General features: G+C 36.6%; 3 protein-coding genes across 14 annotated transcripts in view; 1 reads left to right on the forward strand and 2 right to left on the reverse strand.

Annotated features, from left to right (window-relative positions):
- Positions 1–8,510, reverse strand: part of LOC126928795 (cuticlin-4) — a 61,570-nt gene extending 53,060 nt beyond the window's left edge. For 7 of the 10 annotated variants that reach the window (XM_050744592.1, XM_050744587.1, XM_050744581.1 and 4 more), the window contains exon 1: positions 7,703–7,844. The gene's annotated coding sequence lies outside the window, so the exon portion shown is untranslated. Of the gene's footprint in view, positions 1–7,702; positions 7,850–8,361 lie in introns of those variants that run through there. The other 3 variants (XM_050744576.1, XM_050744579.1, XM_050744573.1) reach the window with 3 other exon arrangements.
- The window catches only part of LOC126928805 (5'-nucleotidase domain-containing protein 3), a 39,932-nt gene extending 24,919 nt beyond the window's left edge, over positions 1–15,013 (forward strand). Inside the window, exons 1-8 of one of the 3 annotated variants that reach the window (XM_050744623.1) lie at positions 7,920–8,496; positions 9,527–9,702; positions 10,457–10,684; positions 11,909–12,049; positions 12,124–12,281; positions 12,539–12,725; positions 12,805–12,945; positions 13,118–15,013. In XM_050744623.1, the coding sequence (XP_050600580.1) occupies positions 8,298–8,496; positions 9,527–9,702; positions 10,457–10,684; positions 11,909–12,049; positions 12,124–12,281; positions 12,539–12,725; positions 12,805–12,945; positions 13,118–13,474 (1,587 nt within the window). In that variant the 5' untranslated portion in view covers positions 7,920–8,297 and the 3' untranslated portion in view covers positions 13,475–15,013. Of the gene's footprint in view, positions 1–7,919; positions 8,497–9,113; positions 9,244–9,526; positions 9,703–10,456; positions 10,685–11,908; positions 12,050–12,123; positions 12,282–12,538; positions 12,726–12,804; positions 12,946–13,117 lie in introns of those variants that run through there. The other 2 variants (XM_050744624.1, XM_050744625.1) reach the window with 2 other exon arrangements.
- Positions 14,763–19,161, reverse strand: LOC126928809 (dnaJ homolog subfamily C member 3). The gene is made up of 6 exons (XM_050744636.1): positions 19,017–19,161; positions 18,829–18,942; positions 18,386–18,585; positions 17,971–18,296; positions 17,555–17,898; positions 14,763–17,292 (listed from the first exon to the last, which is right to left on the reverse strand). The coding sequence occupies exons 1-6, from the start codon at positions 19,063–19,065 to the stop codon at positions 16,874–16,876; spliced, it is 1,452 nt and encodes a 483-aa protein (XP_050600593.1). The 5' UTR covers positions 19,066–19,161; the 3' UTR covers positions 14,763–16,873.
- Positions 19,162–20,072: the final 911 nt, after the last annotated feature.

Raw genomic sequence — 20,072 nt, forward strand, 5'->3', positions numbered from 1 at the left:
CTACGCGTTCGCATAGCAATTATATAGCAGCATATATAGCTACCTACCACACCTACGGGCAATTTTGCGTATCTGGCTTGCCAAACGCAGATTTGTAACGATCTTTTGAAAACGCTGATTAGAAGAGCCGACCGCTCTTTTTCTTTTTCTTTCCTTTTTCTTTTTTTTTTTTTTTTTTTTGTCGTTCGACCAACCGTAAGATGAAATTAAACGCTACTTGAAGCGGACAACGGCGAGAAAAGCGCATTACATCGGAATACAACGATCACCGAGCATAGAAACCGTCGATGATCGATATATCGCGGAAAAGCTATTAGGAGAATGAAATTGAGATTACGGATACGCGAAGGCAACGTTTTTCTTGAAACACGCTAGAGAAATTCGAGGTAAAAGTAGGAGCAAAGCTCGGTTATTCGTAAGGAAAGTGGCGATTAACCGTCTAACTGTAAACTCCGCTATCCGATCGATACTTTGATTCGATAAATACTTTACGAATAGACGTCGCAGCCTGACGTCTCGTAGCCGACGCGTCACGCGTTACGCGTTAGCATCTAAAAATACGAATCACGTTTCACGGAATAATATCGCAACGTGCTTTCCACTTGGACCGCATACGTTGACAAAATAGAACAGAATTCGCGTATATTTTATTATTTCGTCTTCTTGTCGCCTAACCAATCTAGAAAATTCGACGTATCGTAAGAGCGAGGAAACTAAAGTATTTTTAATAGGTATCGCGATAAACTATCAATTAATGATTAATAAAAACATGGTTGGTCGATGAACACGTGGAAAAGCGCGGACGACACTCGACGGGAACGTTGCGAATCGACGAGTTTACACACGCGTGTAAACGAAATCAATGGGAGCAAAAGGGCCGAAAATGTTTATTCGATTATGCGTGCACGCGCCGCGTCCTCCTTTCCTCGAGGAGGTATAGTTGGCAACGCTAGTTAACGCACACGCACCTGCACCGGCGATCGGCTATAGCGAGCGATAATCGTAGAGTAGGTCAGCGGAACAGCGCCTCTAGCGATCTGCGTTCTTCGGCTTACCGAGTCCTATACGTGCGAGGCTGCTCGGGCCGCATATACAGAGCGTACTCGTGTACGTGCATGAACACGGATAAAAGTACGCCGACCGTGTATGACAAGAAACGAGTCGGCGAACCGACGATGTCGTCTGGACCAACAAACACCCGTCAACTTCCACTCGATTTTTATTTTATTCGATCGCACTTCCATTCGCTTGCTCGTCGTATCGTTCGTCCGCTAAGCAGCAGCGTTTCTCGCCGAGCTTTTCGTTTCCATCCAACCGTAATATTTCGGTGATCGACGGAACATCCTGTTAACGGATTATCGTAACTGTTATACGCGTTTTCACGTCCTTTTCGAATATTACTCGTTAAACACGACGACGATGAACAAGGCGGTGATCGTGCGACGCCGTCTACCTAGGCCAGCCTCTGTACGAGTTAATTCGTCCAATTATTCTGGCTAAAATGTATTTTTAATTGTCTCCGCGTTTCCGTTTCTAAGATGTTTACACTCTGATATCGATAAACGGATAGACACTGGCAGTTCGCATAGTAAAACGCAAGTCGGTAACGCGGTAGCAAATTAATCGTGTTTATAAGCGTAAATACGAACAACGAAAGAAATACGTCGAGAGTAGAATCATCGAGAGTTCTAATCGTACATATGTAATCTAGGCGTAGTTTGTAGATTTTCAAAAGTGATATTTTCTTACCGTTCTCCAGATATTTATTACATATCGTTCACGATGAAAATAGTCAGTGTCTATGGAAAGTCGTGGTAGATGGTTTAACGAATTCGATGATGATTCGCGATCGATCGATGATACGTAATGAAAATAACGAACTACAGAGTTTTTTTTTCGCAAATAGCATCAACGAAAGATAGAATCGAAGAAAGATAAACAAAGAGGATTTTTCGGACGAATCGATTTGAAAAGTCGCTAGGTTACGGCCAAGGATTCCAGCTATACATCGAAATGGAATGTTTTCATCGAACCTTGGAAAAAGTTGGGGCTTTCACTGTCCGAATTGTCACACTTTACGCCGTTATGCTGGAATTTCTTCCCGAAAGCCTGGAACAGTGTCGTGTTTCGATCACCTCGAACGTGACTTGAAAGCAATTTTATGAAACTTTACGATATACGCACGGCATGCGAGCAAACAGTTTTCGTTAACGCGATAATAATAAGATAATAATAAATAATAAATATAATTACGACGCATATTTTCTTTTTTCTTTTTTTTTTTTTCTTTTTTTTTTCACACATTCGTAACACGAATTTGTTACGTTTCAACCTTCGTTACCTACTTTCCAGTATCATTGAAAATAAAGGTAAATTACACTGTACTCGTTCTGTTACGATATCCGGTTATCGAGCGCGATTCGCGGTTCTAATCTCCGCGATTGCGCACGAATTTTCGTACCATATTTCGTACCAAACAGACATACGAGGTTCCGTTGGCAAACTTTCTCTCGTTATTACGTCTATTATATCGTAATACGTATCTTTACGATTGGTTTGACAAAGTCGCTCGCAATCGTTTAACACCGACGATTCACCGGTGAGACCGATCAACGATAAACACCATAATACGTTTATTAACTTTTGACAATTGCCATAGAACGTGGACGTTAATTATTCCATGATCGACCATCAAACGATACGAAGCTATTCGCGTTTTCAGCAGCAGCGTGAAAAATTATCAAATTTCAATAGAATCTGTCTAGATAAATCGATAAATCGATAAATAAAAAGAAATATTTGTCGCGTGTATGTATACGTGGTATTGAGAGGTTTAAACGATTATTAAACGGATCAAACAAACACATACGAAATAGCGCACATACAAATACGATACATGCGAAATAGCGAAACGAAAACTGTTACAGCTTATGCGCGACACGATATAAAACTATAATAATACAGAAAGCAACTTCTCTAGAGACGAACGATCGAGTATCGTTTGAAACGCGATATAAAATAATCGAAAATGATCCGATATAAAATAATTGGAAATGGAAAAACGACATTTTCGCCACACATTTCACTTCCAATTAATCACTTTCGTCGTAAACGTAAACTCGTATCTTCTACTTTCTACGAAGGCCCGTGTGTTATTTAAATTCCGTTTTACGACACATCTAGCACGGCGTTATAACCCGACACACCGTAAAACCCACAAATACAAGCTCACGAGTGTTCCTGTTACGTTAAAGAAAGGGTGGCAATCGTCCCATAGAGAGATGACCAATTTCACGCAGGGACGTGTAATTTAAACTATTACTTGTTCGTAAGAAACTGTACGTGCGATCCTCGGAACTACGAAACCGTGAAAGTGGTCTAACCGAACAAAAGGGAACGAAGCGGACGAGAAAAAAAAAAACGGACGAACGGAAGAAAAATGAAACTAAAGTATAGCAGCATCGGCTGAAAAATCGAAGCGAATCCGGGAATCGATAGATTCGCGAAGAAGGTAAGAATCGATGGCGAGTGATAATCGGCCGGATGGGTGGAGTCGAGTGAGAGGCGCGGAAGAGCATAGAAAGTCCGTATCGTGAAATTGCATTCCATAAAGAATGGAAAGTCGGTGCATAATCCTTTTCGTTGTACTTCCTTCGATTCTTTCTTTCCTCCTCTTTCTCCTCTCCTCTCTCGCGTTTCTCTTTTTCTCCTTCGGCAGAATGGAACGCGCGAACGTGAAGCGAATTACCGTGAAATGCCGGAACGATTTCTGATCGGGCTTTTTTCGCTAGAGGCGGCTCTCGGGGCTGCGTACCGCCGATCAGAAAGATTACCAAGAGTACGACGACCGACGACCGACGACCGACGACCGACGCGACGACTGGGCTAGATTAAGGCAACGAGGTCACGTGCCAGTGGTAGGCATTGGTATCGTTACGTATGAGCCATTCCACGGCGAATCGACACCATGGTAACTCAATTTTTCTCAATCGCATCGCCCATAACCGCTTGTTGTTCGTAAAACTAGTTTTTACAAAGTAGTTTTCGTAAAACTTGCCGAAGCTCGAACGAGCTTCGAACGATACTATCTTTGGAAGATCGAGTCGGCAAAATTGTTAACTCGTCGCTTACGAAAATTACTTGTTTCAAATCGTTCCCTTTGCAAATTTTCTTTCCGTCCAAACTAAATAATATCGTTTCGTTTATATCGGTAAAAGGTAAAATAAAAGATAAAATCCACCGAATTATCGGCCTAGTTGATCTTTCGAGTCCGTCTATCGAATATCGTGTCACCTTCTAAATCAATATGAAATAGCAAATACCATCGTATCTTCCTCTTCTTGCTTAAACGAAAAGGCTACTTTGTTCGATACTTTGTTCGAATAAATAAAAAACGAAAGATTAGAAAGCTCGTGTTTCGTCGATTCGTTGAATGAAACGGCTTCACAGGCAACCAAGTTTCTTAGTTGGCGTTACTCTGCGTTCATAGCGTTATTACGTAGTTGGAATTATCGACTTTATTATTAATTATCGAAAGGGAATTTATAGCGTGCCGTTGAGCCTTCGGTTAGCAAACTTTGTCGATAAAGTCTTTAAAGTGAAATTTTAGCTAACGATAACAGAGGATCGTTGCTATTAATCGACAAGACTAAACTGTCCTTCCTAACGCCAATTTACAGAGAACCGATCTTCTCTGTATTACGTTAGTGGCTCGCTGTTATATGTTAATGTTAATGTTATACTATTATCTAATAAAATAACATATTCAAAGGTTTTATACGTACATCGAGACATCTATGCATAATAATGCCTAAAAGTTAAAAGAAAAACGATTTCGCATTAATTATTATTACATTCTTACGTTATATCGTTGCTGTATAGATCGTTAAAATACAAATATAATCTACAAAACGTTTTACAAGCTTTCGTTGCTAAGCAGGTTACGTCGAATTTATCGTTTGCTATAATTGGCAACTGGTAACATTGACTTTGCGATTTACACTTTCGTAATAAGTTAATCTAAAATTAACGTAAAATTCAGTCACGTAACGAGGTAGGCGATCTGTTCGGACACAGTCATGAAATACCGACCATCCTCCTTCCGTTCGTTACGGCCGATTCACTTTTCCTTCTGTTAAATTTTCTTGACAAATAAAATAAAAAAAGACTGTTTGTTAATTTGCGTGCCAATGTTAGACGCGTAATCCTAAACGATCTAAACGATCTCAGCGATCTAAAACATCGATTTATTTCTATTAATAAAGTACCGAAATTATTAAGCGTCTTATATTAAGTACGCGTAACGACGTTTCTAGCGTTTCTATCATCGATAATAGTTTTCAATTTTGCTACATAATTGCTCGCATAATTGCTCGCATAATTGCTCGCATAATTGGTACATAATTGGAACGAGTAAGCAAATACCCGAAACGCTACGTTCTTCCATAGATTTGCGATAAATACTGATCTATAGATGTGGATGAATTATCTTTCGAGAAATACATATCGCATATACATATATAGGTGGAACGTTACGCAAGAAACTTGAACTATATAAGTAGTTGTATTTCTTGAAAATAGGTTTAAAAAATAAATCTTAGTTATATAATTTTATCTAGCTCGTGTACACAATGAATCTCGAGATACGACAGTCTTAGGCTAGTCTACGTAGGTACGTATTATCTTTAAAACAATGATATATCGCGTGCTAACCGAATTTCCTCCTTCAAATTTTTTCTACGCGAAAGTATACGTAGATAGTGGCGCGTATCCGTATAAATACATTTCGCCATTCAATTCAAATTTCGCCTACTTGGCAACAACGATGTTTCCAGTACGCGGAAAACTTCTATTAATAGACGGCGGATGTTTATGCAAATTCAAAGTTTTACGAATGCGGCCGAAAAAATGGAGCGAGAATAAGCAGTTGTTCGTTCGATCCGATCGAATATTATCTGCTAGCACGACGCGTTTTAGCTTTCAGCTTCTAACGACGCAAAATTCTTCTACGTTGTCGCATCTATAAATTTCTTCCACCGAAAAATCCACTGAATTACGAATTCTAATTTGAAATCTTTCTCTGCTTGGTAATAGTAGCGTTCGTACCATTTACGCGAAGGGAATGACGAGTCTTAGACGGTATATCAGATATCGTAAACGACAGCGGTCATTGCTCGATAAATACAGGAAGACGGAAGCCAAAGAAAAGCGTTTTATCTGGAAGGAAGAAACGAAGGAGTAGGCGTTTTCTTGAACGCTCGCAAATTGCCCGCGTAATCTCTACATCGTATAAAGGTGAAACGACACTTGCGTTAAAAGATACCGTGGCAAGAAAGTCTCGCAATTGCCACTTTGCGCGCACGCTGCCTATAATTAATCGAGAAAATTGTGTCAGCAGTAGCGGCGAGTACATAACATACGGAAGCAGAAACGCGAGAATGACCGTCCGAAGGACGCGACTCGTCGTTAATCGTGACATCGGCACAGCTATCGCCGGGGTAACGATTACGGAAGACTCGAATATCAGCGGATAGGATCGAGGCGACATATACAGTTACTTGCGAAAGTATTCGAGTATTTAGAGAAACGATACACGTTACGAATATACATACGTACGTATTATCCGTGTTGTACGAAATGGTTTATTTTTAGCACTATTAAACGCTGTAACGAAACTCGACTATCGTTTCGGCAAAGTTATATCGGCAAAGTTTGAAACAAGCCTGAAAACGCACACAAATCGCCAACCTATTTACACGGTCGATAAATTAATTATCCGCGATAATAAACTTAATATCGACGAACCTAAATATTCCATCGGACCATCTTTAACTCTCTTTACGTACGATACATTCTACTACCTTTTTTCCCTACAATATGGTTTAATTGTTAAGCTTGTACGCACAGTGGCGGTTAATAGAAAGTTTAAAATTGGTACACGACGAATTTTAGCAACTAACTTCTTGTTAACTCTTGTTAAATGTAAATCCATCTTCTAGAATTACGGTGTCCTTTTGTATTTCTTATCGTACAAACTCTTTTTTATCCGCCCCACTCTATTTCATCATTTTGAAATTGGCTTCGAACTTGACCAGTACAATTGGCACGGTCGTGGCTGGTTCGTAGCGATATCTCAAAATGTTTTCGACGCAACACGCACGACACGCGATAAATTTAGAAATTCTCCGTGATAAGCGTCGAAATACTTTCGCCAGCCACTGTATCACCTAGTCACGCGCATACGCTTTCCTGCCATTACGATTTACCGTGACGCGCCGCACATCGAAGAATATCGTCGATTTATGAAATCGCGTCCCACAATCCGACTACAATACTCGGTCCAACCAAGCGGTTCCACGTTAACCCGTCGAGTTCAAGCACTGCGTTGATCAATTTAAGGATTACCCTTGGAACTGTGCGATTCGCGAACCTAATACCAATAATACCAATAATAATACCAGTAATGATACCAGTAATAGTGCTATCGATCAAACTAATTAAATAATTGCCATTTTCTAATTATCAACTTTCACATTTATTTCGTAGAAACATATTCGACGATTTGGAAAAAAGTATTTTTCGCGTCGATGTATGATAATATAAGATATTTGCGAAGCTAAGATGACCGCTCGGTGTTGTTCGCTCGTGCAACGACACGAAACGAACGCACGATATCGAATAGAAAGTTTGTTGACGCGATTACCTGACCACGAATCAGCACAAGTTTAAACTCCAAAGAGGTGCTGCGCTTGGCAACACACCACGTGTCGCATACCAACAGTTACATCTATTTCCGTCTTTTAGGTATCGCCGCTTTCCCCACTTGCGACAGCTGGTCGTACTACGTATCGTTAGACAGCGACGCTGCGCGAACCGTTCCAAGCCACATGATTGAACCGCAACCGTACACAGTCCCTTCATTCCCTCGTTACGAAGCGAACGCAAAAACGGACAGTGATAGTCGGTCGGACGTGGCGTGCGTACACTTATCGCGCTTCAAACTCGTTCCCAAGCCTTCCCAATTCCTCGCCTACAGGCACACTGTACGACGATATAAACAGCGAGTAAAATGTGTATTTCATAAGAAGAACGTATATGTAAGAGAGGAGCAGGATATTTATCGTTATTAGAGTTTATCGTTAAACTCGAAGCGTGCTCGATTACGATTAAGTAACAAGAGGAAAGACAACAAACGGCCTCGAACACGCTTGCCAGTGTACTATTTCGAATTTCCCGCCGTGCAGAGCGCCAATCCTCGAACATCGTGATCATAGGTGTACACCCGCCAATCGTTCGTGATGCTGCACACGAAGACCCTCGCCGTCGCTGCAGCATCGCCTCTCATAGTCGAAAGTGTCTTACCGTCTTGGTTGGTTCGCGCGTCCGCCAGCCATGTCGTACCCAAGCGTTCCGTCGGCGATCGTGCCCTTAGCCGTGGCCAAATATCGCGCAACGACATGCTCGACAATTATCAAAAGACACGAGAAAAGTACAAGTGTGAGTATCGGTATGCGGACAGCGGCCATCTTATCTCGGCATCCTTCTCAGTTCCGTCGCATCGTTCAGCGTTCTATCTTGGTCGTACTTTTACGCGTTCTGCCGCGCGGTTCGCCCGCGCATGCGCGCGCCTCGACGTTTCCATATTTCGATAGTTCGATATTTCGATATTTCGATAGTTCGATATTTCGATATTTCGAACCGATGCAACTGGCGCGAGACCTTGATAGTTCGTCCATTCATGCGGAAATCATAATTGATTTGTTAATGCATCCCCCTTTTCAGGAAGCATTCGATTTACGCTTAATCTCGAAGCTAAATCAGATATACGTATGTACTACTGTCGAGTATAATTTTATCTGTTGCGCGAAACAACAACGATACGACCATATAACGATTGCCTTTTCGGCCAATTTCAAAAATGTTTCGTACATTGGATCTATTAACAGTTTCCGCTGTATACAGATAGATAGATAGATAGATAGATAGATAGATAGATAGATAGATAGATAGATAGATAGATAGATAGATAGATAGATAGATGGATAGACAGATAGGAGAGCGGGAGGGGGAGGGAGAGAAAAAGAGAGACAGGCAGACAGAGACAATTAGTAAAGAAACGGGGGAGAGACGGGACGAACGGTCGTGCAGAAAAATCTAGGACGGTGAAAAGTATCTCGTATGAGGCATCCGTGGAACAAAACGAGAGCACGGACTTATCGTAAATCGAAATGGAGAAATAATGCCGTGCGTTATCCTGCCATTTGATCGAAAAGTCCTCGTACAAGATCCCTTTTAGGAAATATACTTGACGTACTTCGTATCGTTAAAACTATCGTATTATCGAGATTCGGAGATTACTAGCTAAATTGCAATGGAAGAAAAAGTATTTTTCCTCGTTGAACGATTGTATAATTGATAATTTTCTATTTTAATTCCGTTTACTTTTCTTAGTTGCGCCACTCAGTAGCAAACTGATGATATAAACTGTACAATGGCTGGATGTTAATAAAATGAATTTCTTTTTCAGCTAAAAAGCTTCCCCTTGACGTGAATCCAAAAGGGGTGTTTGCCTGCAACGAACTCGACCTGAAAGAGGTCCAAGTTTATGGATTCGATTATGATTACACGTTGGCTTGTTACAAGCCATCCATGGATTACCTGTTGTACAGTCTGGGTCGTGATATGCTCATTCAAAAGTATAAGGTATATAAGGATATACGTTGCTATGTTATGACTATTTTATAGCTATAAAACCATTCTCGGCGACTTTCAATTTTTATACTTTCATCTTGTATGATATATTTCCGTCGATAGAATCTTACTGAAAAATTTGTCTGAAAAATCTTACTCAAAAGTAATTCGTCGTTCTCTTTCTCAAAAAGGTTGCATTATATTTATTTAGCGATAGAATCGGCGTAATAACGTTATGCGTACGAATCGAATGCATGGCGTAACAAAAAGGAAATCGTACCAATAATTTTCACGAATAATTTTAACCGTTTCGCTTTTCATGCTTCTAATTGAATTTCCTCGTGTTCTATCCTGTGTACTGTATAATTGAACATTGAAAATGTCAAGATAGTTTGCCAAGATTTGCCAAAAAATTGAAAAGTGGCAAAATGCGGCGAACGGTGCTCGCTAAATTAAATCAAACATCGAGGATCAAGTTGTGAGACGCAGTGTGTACGCGTGATACGCGTTAAACCAATTTATTTCGCGATTTTTTTCACCGACACGAGGAGACTTCTCGTATACATGTACTCCAGTAGGGAAACGTCCGACAAACTTTCAAACTCGTCGAGACTAATTCCAGCCAGCGAATGAAACTTCCTAACTCGTTTCTGCTCGCGAATTCGGCTCGTCGGCAACAACGTTTTCTCGAAAATCGAGCGACAATTACAGCCGAACGAGAATTTCAATTGAAAGTTGACGCAAACTCGTTTAATCGGCTGTACAGTATCCCGTGGGAATCGGCAACCTCGAGTACAAGAAGGATTTCGCGGTTCGTGGCCTGCATTACGACATCGAAAAGGGTCTGCTGCTGAAACTCGACAGCTTCTTGCAAATTCAATTTGGCGCCGTTTACCGCGGTTTGCATCCAGTACCCGCCGACGAGGTCCTCAGGCTCTATAAAAACCGGATAATACCGATCGCTTATGTGGAAGCGCCTCATAAACATTCTCATGTAAGCATACCCGAATCAACCAGGATAATTAAGAATAACGGATCGGTGTTTCTTAAGCAAACTATCGTTTCCCTGATAATTTATTAATTAATATACCATAGAGAGCCTGTTCCGTACTATAAATATACGCCAACGTACGAAAGTATCGGAGAAATGCGAATAAACAATTCGTAAATTACGCTTTCTTCGATCCCTACTATAAATGGTTTAAACGTTCAGTTACACGCGATCTTCGTAGTAATGCGTATTATTATCGAAACGCTCGTAGGTAACGTATTTTTTCGATACGTTTACCGATACGACTACCATGATCACGTCGATAAGGTTCGAAACAAATCCAAAGATCTACATAAACTACTTCCAACATATTTACTCCATAGATAGGTTTCATGAAATTATTTAAACGGTCGATAATCCATTATACGAGCATACCTCGACGACACGTGTACGTACGTATAGTGGTAATCGTCTGCAGCGCTATGATATTACGTATTATGTTTAATGACAGCTGCGATACTAATCTCCAAGCGTACATTTGCAATTATCATCTTGCTTGTTAGTCTTCGGATTAGTTTCAATTTTACCGCTACAATCGTGATAGTTGTATCTCGTTACGATGCCAATGAAATTTCAACAAGATCTGTACGACACGTACGATATACGACATACGACATACGACATACGATAATCACATAAAAATATACACACGTATATAGAAATAATTTTACCGTAGACCTTTTTTATATTTGTCTTATGCACGTATGTACAGTTACTCCTTATTATATTAATAATATTAAATTGCCATTTTGTAAAACTCGTCGCGTTTAATGTCTATGTTCGAAACGATAAATGTCATAGTACATGATCATGAAACGTTCGAAAGGCGTTTCAACAGGCAAACAAGCATTTCGAATAACATAGAAATACAAACGAAGAATGACGCTTACCGGCAACGTAAGAGAACGCATGAATACGTTTTAATCTTCCTTTGTAATTGTTGTTAATTATTCAAATTATTCAAATACTCGAAAAACACTGCGAATGTAAGGTCTTGTAACGATCCAAACGTTCAAAATCTAAACGTCTTTTGTTTGTTTGCACGCATCAACTTGTATGTTTTTCACGATGGGTTTTTTCCAACCTAAGAAAGTGAGTATCGAGCCGTAGCTTTTTACACATTTCGTAGCAGATTTCCTATGTATAGTTGAAATTCATTTTTCTTAGGATGCACTGCACCGAACGAAAATGATTCAGCTAGCTGATCTATTTTCGGTACCGGAAATGGGTCTTTTATGTAACGTTACGGAGTACTTCCTTAGAAATCATATCGATTATCACCCCGAAATACTTTTCAGAGATGTCAAGGTAAGACATAAGATATTTTATATCGTACGTATCGCTTCCATAAAAATCAATATCCCTGATTTTTTATATTTTAGAATTCTGTACAAAGTTGTCATCCTATAATGCATGGTTTGGTAGTACAAAATGTATCCGAATATTTGGAAGAAAATAAGGATTTAAAAAGATTTTTCGATCGACTTAAGAAAGCTAATAAAAAAATGTTTTTAGTAACGAATAGCCCTTTTCATTTTGTGTAAGTATCGCGTAACGAACGACGATCGATTTCATTTCTTTCTTCGAATTCAATGCGAATTCAGTGTTGCCAATGCGAGACCTAATACGTTCTTCCTAATTCGAGATACTTTCTCAAACGGAGATCTCCTAGTAAATATAACGTCTTTTAAATAATAAAATTAATAAAATAAATAAAAATTAATATTTAATCGAACGTCACTGGCCAGACATAGTCCGTAACTTTATCCTATATGCGTATATTAATATTTTTTACAGCGATACTGGAATGAGATTTTTGGTTGGCGATAATTGGAAAGATTATTTCGATGTAGTGATAGTACAGGCAAGAAAACCGAAATTTTTTACCGAAGAATCTCGACCTCTTAGAATATACGACGAAGTTAACAGAACGCAGCTGTGGGACCGAGTCACCAAACTCGAAAAAGGAATTATATACCTCGAAGTATGGGCGAAACGTTTTATTTTTCAATTATTTTAATCATTTTCCGATATTTAAGGTTAACGTTAACTTTCAATCTTAGGGCACGGTCAAACAATTACAAGATATGACCGGATGGCGGGGGCATCAAGTATTATATTTTGGAGATCATCCTTACAGCGATTTAGCGGATGTAACGTTGGAGCATGGTTGGCGAACTGGAGCTATAATTACGGAATTAACGGTAAACCTGCAATTTTATACCCAACTAAGAAGCTAATTCAAAATTACATTTTAGTCTACTATATAAATAGAATATACGTCTTAGCGTTATCCTGATATTATCAAAAATAGAGATTCGAATTATTACTTTCAAAGATCAACCGCATAACGAAAACTATTTCCGCGTGTTACAGCATGAGATTGCAACATTAAATAATCCAAAATTTAAAGAAAATGCAAATTGGCTACAAATGCTGACAGGATTGATCGAAGAACATCAAGATTACGAAGGAACAGATGTGCAAGCGGTACTCGACGAATGGATCAAGGAAAGAGATAAATTAAGGAACGAGATAAAACGAGTATTCAACGAACAATTCGGCTCTGTGTTTAGAACATATCATAATCCCACGTATTTCTCAAGAAGACTTTTCAGATTTGCTGACATTTATATGAGCTCGATTACGAATCTATTAGAATACTCGACAAGTCATACCTTCTATCCGAGAAGAGGCGTAATGCCACATGAATATACAAGTTATTTCGTATAATACTTGTACATAGCTATCCGTTATTTAAGTTTATGACCGAAGCGAGCCAATGCTTTGAAGCGTGACACAGGGGCTTACGGATCAATGATCAAAAGTATTTCAATCAAAACTTCCGAATGGGACAACAATGTCAAAAATTAGGTATTTAGAAAATTAAAATGCATTTGCATACAATTTTATGTATATAACAAGAAAATTTTCTCACCGCTTAGTGAAATTATGTGCATAAAAATACCTGCATATGCATAAAATATGCAGCATCGTCGTTTTTTTTTTTTTTTTTTTCTTTTTTTTTTTCTTTTTTTCATTTCTTCTCTTTTCTTTTCTTTCTGTTTCTCTCTCTCTCTCTCTCTTTTAGACAATATAACTATTTTACTCGAAAGTTAATTTATTCAATATGAATTAACGTAAACTATATATACCTATAAATGTTTCGTATATGTCGCGTTATTATTTAGAACGTCTGAAAATTCTTGAGAATAAATTTACAAAATTACAGAAAGTTTAGAAAAGAAAAGAAAAATAGAATAGAATAGTATTACAAAGAGAAAAATGAAATGATCTATATAGAACGATAAAAAGGTGCACTGTTTATTCATTGCTTATTAAAAACTATTCCATTTGAAATACATATTTCTTTCTCCTTATGGCAAACAGATACAGATACTGTACGTAATTTATTCAGGTACAAAATTTGTTATGCTAAATGTTGAATGTAACGTACGGTGTCAAAGTACACGTATGTATATCGTAGATACTATAAAACAGACATATAGAAATTACTCTCTGATATAATTCACAAGTACAATTCACGCTGAGTAGGATGACAGAATTAAAGTTAGTAGGATTGTCCCTGATAACTGTAATTTTAGTTTCGAGTTGACAGCAAATACAACGTGGTACTTTTATTCTTACTGCTAGAAATATTCGCGCTGTTATCCTTGGACAAGAATATTCATTTACTTAACAAGAGGTATTATGATATTCGTGGCAATAGCGATGTACCGTCTAGTAAAAAACATATATTATGTACATAATTTTAGCAAATATGTATGATATTGATATCTCGGAAAAAAAAGAAAACCACAAGAACAAGCGACTGCAACGAAATCTTTCAATCGTAATATATATCACGTTTGAATAATCCCATCTATAAAAGATATTTCGTTTTTAAACGCAGATCAAATATTTGCGAGAATAAAATTTCATAGAAATCACTCTCTCTCTCTTCGTATTAGTTTCGTCTACTGTAATGTTTTTTTCTTTTTTATATATATATATATATATATATATATATATATATATATATATATATGTATGTATATGTAGAATCTTACTAGAGAGAATACAATACATCCAATTAGAGTATATCGAAATTACTAATATAGAAAAGAGAAAAGAAATTCCGTTTAATATTTTGTTTATCGCAGTAGTACAATAGTATGTTTTAAGATCGTTTTGTTTCCGCCAAATACAACATGTGTTCAAATGTACGTAGATAGTCATGATAGTCAATAAAATTAAATTTAGACAAAGTTATTATAACCTTCAACATTTTCACTTATGCCATCATCGATTTAGTTTTATTTTCATTTTCACCACCTCACTCTTTAAATTATATCGAAAGATATATTTATTTTGCCATCGTCTTTTACCTTATTCCATATAAATGGCGATGAATGGTAACGTTAAAAGATGAATTTTTAGTCTAATTTGATCATTGTTCTATTTGAATAACTTGTTTTATCATTCCTATTTTAATAAATATTATATAAAATAAATAATAAAGTCAACGAATATTATTATTATTATTATTATTATTATTATTATTATTATTATTGTAACCCATATAATCATCGTAAAGTAAGTGTTTAAAAATTAATTCATTCTTCGTTTATATTATTATTGTGCTTGTTACATTAATAATTAGTAGTAAAATTTATGATATTCTCAACTGCAAATGAGAAATACAAAATAACATTGCTTTAACCATTTTCTACACTCGAATCATCATAATGAGAAAGAAAATTGCAAATGATAGTAATAATAAATAATAATTACAGTGATTACAAAACTAATCTAGTAAAAGCGAAATAAATTTCTTTAATTCACTTTTCTTTTTTCTTTTGTATAAATGAGCTATTCCATGGCATAAACTAATTGTAATTATCCGAAATTGTTCGTAATCAATCGTCTATAATGATATATAAACTGAAAATAGTCGAAACCAACCATTCGATGGTAGGATTAATTAAATCTAGAGCAAATATTAGCCACTTGAAAAGAAATTTAGATGGATATAGATCGATATACGTTAAAATATTCCTAGAATGCGGCAGGTATATAAGAGCGTAACATACGACATACGTCGCGTATTTTATACAGTATAATATATATATATATATATATATATAAATTAATCAAATATATTTAAACAAATATTAGAGATACAGTATTTACATAAAGTTCTCTCACACTCATGCGAATACAACACGCACTCAGCATTGTCCTACATATGCATTTATTAACATCTTATACAATCACTCCGTAACATAATTCCGCTATCCATACCTCAAGTGTATCTGTACTCGATCGTTACATTATCAAAAATGGCTTTAATAGTATTTACTCCATCTAATTGTCGCATGATTTTAAGCTAAACTCGATCAATCCACAGCCCATCGCTGTAACATTTAGGTAGCAGCAACATTATCGCCACCATTATATCCTACAGTTTTATTAAAATGCGAGTTCAATCGTGACTTTCGTTTCGTATGTCGATGGTACGAAATCTATGTCTATATGGTATCGATGGTACCGAATATTCACATCGCTGAAAACTAATTATACGTTCAGTCTGCATCAAGTATGTCGTTTATTAGTTATCCAGTAAGTCAATTACTCAAAGTTATTACAATCCATATTATATAAATTATTATAACTAACATATTAAATTACATGCATACGTTATTTACATTATGTATATATTGAATTTCAATAACAAGTTACTGACTGAAAACTGACAATGAGAGGATATTTTATAGTTCGTGTGATTCGAACAACATAATTTTTAATCATGTGTTACGATTCGTCATTTATTATCTTTATCATTTATTATTATTATTATTATCATTATTATTATTGTTATTGTTATTATTGTTGTTGTTGTTGTTATTGGTCACTTTTTCTTGACTTACTGATTGATTAACAATTTTCCGTATACAGTCTTCTGATTCAATGCAGATACAAGACATACACGACTACCGACGAGGTAGATTAACAAAATTAAATTTCAGCTAGCAAATTGCATATTGCATACGTAGCGATTTATAATATTTTCATACTATGAAAAATTAGGAATTTTATTTGACCTAATGCCGTAAAAATGAAAAAAAATTATTAATTAAAATGGAACTTAAATTGGAAGGGAGAGCCATGGAAGTGATGGAATTCTTGGAAGGGATTGAAACCTTGTTGATGTTTCCCTGATTCAGGATCTAATGGATCTTCTCCTTGATCAAATTTCGCTCTTTTTTCATCGTCAGTCAATACTTCTTTGGCAGCTGCAATGTCGATAAATCTTTTCTCTGCTCGTTTCTTCTCCTCCCCTTCTTGAAAATTATCGGGGTGCCATTTTTGGGCAGCTTTCCTATATGCTTTGATAATATCACGTTTAGATGCTGTTCTTGGTACACCCAAAATTTTGTAATAATCTCGTGATTCGGAAAGTTTTTGTCGTTGTTGCGCTTTATGAAGACCTTGCTTCGCCCTTTGTAGACTCATATCAATTTCTAAAGCTTCTTTAAAATCTCTAATCGCTTTTGGAAAAATAATTTTTACGATATTAACTTATATTAACAACACAAGAGATTCGTGTACTATACAACGTGCGCGTACAGCTGTATAATTTTCACGCGATTATCTCTTAAACAAGTGGTCGTGCGAGAATACTCGAACGAATTAACAAGTCTGGAGTAGAGAGAGTAGTTCGATGTTTAAAATTGAAGAACGAAATGTATAGTTTGAAAGATAATCACGTATCAAAGTTAAAACGCAACGCTTTATATAAATAACACTTACCATCGTCAAACATCTCAGCAGCGAGATACGCTTCTGCTCTGTCGCAATATACCGCAGCTTCTTTTCTTATTTTTAACGCTTCGTGACAATTTTTTATTGCTTGACTCGGTTCTGAATTACCAGTATAACATTTACAGAGATGCTGATGAGCAATGAAACGCACATTAGCTACTTGCGGTTCAAGTTTAAGTACAGATTGAGCAGAGTCTATACAACTGGCGTAATCTCTTTCATTTTCGTACTCATTCGAATCTGTTAATAATTTTGCCACTTTCTTAACTTTCTTATAAAATGAAAAACACTTTGAATGCTCCGGATCAAGTTTCAAACATTCTCGAATTTCCCTGCACGTACATAATTTTAATTATACGAATTAAGATACGACATACATAATTTTACGTTCTATTCTTACTTACTTTAAAGATTCATCGACTTGTCCAAGACGATAATGCAAGGTGGCTAATTTTAAAAATCCTTGCATATTATCAGATTGTAACTTGGTTGTAGAACGTACATCAGAAATAGCACTAACATAATCTTCGAGTGCTTCATAGCATTCGGCTCTACGTTCCCTAAGTTCAGCTGACCATGGACATACTTCGATAACTCTGGAAATTTGTTGCGCGGCTGCTGCGTAATCACCATTCCTCATTAATCTGTCTATAATTAACAAATCTTCTTGGACAGGCGCTATTTTATATAAGGCATTATAGGCATCTGAATTCTGCGGTTCAACTGCTAACTACAACGAACAAAGCAGAAATATTAGAACAGAATGGGAACGCTGTATATTAATTATAAGCTTGTGTTTTTAAATAAAAAAGCGCTTACAACATCTCGAAAATCAGCCTCTGCTTTTTCAAATTGGGCTTGTTTAAGCAATACGTTGCCGCGTTGTAATCTGGCGGAAGTAAAATCTGGCTTCAATTCCAAGACTCTATCAAGATCAAGGAGCGCAAATTTGGCTTTACCTAATGCTAGATAAACTGTGCCCCTCTTATAATATGTCAGATAGTTATTTGAATCTCCCTCTATAAAAGCAATATATATATATATCGAGATTTTAAGAAAATTTAACACACACACACACACACACACACACACACACACATACAGACATGTATATACATATACATACATATATGTGTGTGTGTGTGTGTGCGCGCGTGTGTATATATATTTTTATTTTTTGTACATTCTATTTTTTATAAATCTATCGCAAAAGTTATTTACAAGAAAATATATTAAAATAAACGCTTGCAAACAAGACTTACCAACAGCTGCATGATAATGCGACAGCGCATCCTGTAACTGTCCTTTTGCTAAAAACTCTCTACCTAATTCCAAATGCCTGTCAATTTCTAATTGAGAAACACTCCCGCCAGTCACTGGAATACAAGGTTATTAAGTATTACACTGCAAAATACTTATATTAAAGGTATCGTAGGTTAGGATTATTTACCATCTAAAGACAGATCCAATAAGACCAATAATAAACCACAATGATACATGACTGAATAAAAAATTGAGCCACGATAATATGGATATTTTAATACATAAGAAAACAAACTTGCTGGCTTTAGAAGCCTCTACCTAACCACCCGATAACGCAAAACTGTTCAGCCACGCCGCCATTGCGATCGTGGTCTTATACGATTGGTCCAAGTTACTCCCAACAGAATTGGCGTTTCGTCATCAACGGTTACGATCCCCTGTATTCCAGTTCCAGATAATACACCTACCATATAAAGATACCCAACTAGGATTATCTGCTTCTTAAACTATAAATTTATCGCTAAGAGTAGTTTATCCTTTACCTAGACCTTATATATATTAATGCTCTAACCTTTTGACCCAACTAAAAATTCTATTTATGGAAATATGTAACGAATAGAAAATTGTTAAAATCAAGAAATTCGCGTGTGAAAATTCATTTAAAATTTATTTGCTTCTCTAAACATATATCCTTCCCTTCTCTTCTAGATATATAAAATAATAAAAATACATACATGAAAATTATCTGTGTGTGGTCAATATGTACATTTTTAATAGTGATTTAGGATATTTTATATAAATTAATACTTTTTCCATACCCATGAAAACTAAATATTTTCTGGTAGTTTTCATCACGGATACGAAAGCGAGAACACACAGGTAATTATCCTACTGAAATTGCACGATTAATTAAAAATTGTACGGTATAAAAGATTATGCAATTTTTTTACGTTAAAATATAAAAAGGAACTACTGACGCATATTCGCAAAAAATAGTAAAACTGTAATGCAAAGTATCTTGGCAATAGCTTGTTTGAAAAACGATGAAACATTTGAATTTTCACGCGAACAGCAGGGTAAAAAGGCATACATACACGTATATAATGTGTAAAGAGAGACTCTACACTGCATAATCTTTCCTTTCTTTATTATACGATTCATTTAATAGAATTCTCCTGTCACTTTGCATAATACTATAAATAAACGAATGAATCACTAAATGAACGACGTTTAAATAATATAT

Source organism: Bombus affinis, chromosome 2 (assembly GCF_024516045.1).
Source record: "Bombus affinis isolate iyBomAffi1 chromosome 2, iyBomAffi1.2, whole genome shotgun sequence".
In the NCBI taxonomy this organism is placed as follows: domain Eukaryota; kingdom Metazoa; phylum Arthropoda; class Insecta; order Hymenoptera; family Apidae; genus Bombus; species Bombus affinis.

Coding starts and splice junctions, on each gene's coding strand:
- LOC126928809 (XM_050744636.1), bottom strand. CDS start 19,065: ATGTATCATTGTGGTTTATTATTGGTCTTATTGGATCTGTCTTTAGAT. Junction 18,943..19,016: donor ATTGGATCTGTCTTTAGATG/GTAAATAATCCT, acceptor CTTGTATTCCAG/TGACTGGCGGGAGTGTTTCT. Junction 17,293..17,554: donor TGCTGAGATGTTTGACGATG/GTAAGTGTTATT, acceptor TTTTTCCAAAAG/CGATTAGAGATTTTAAAGAA.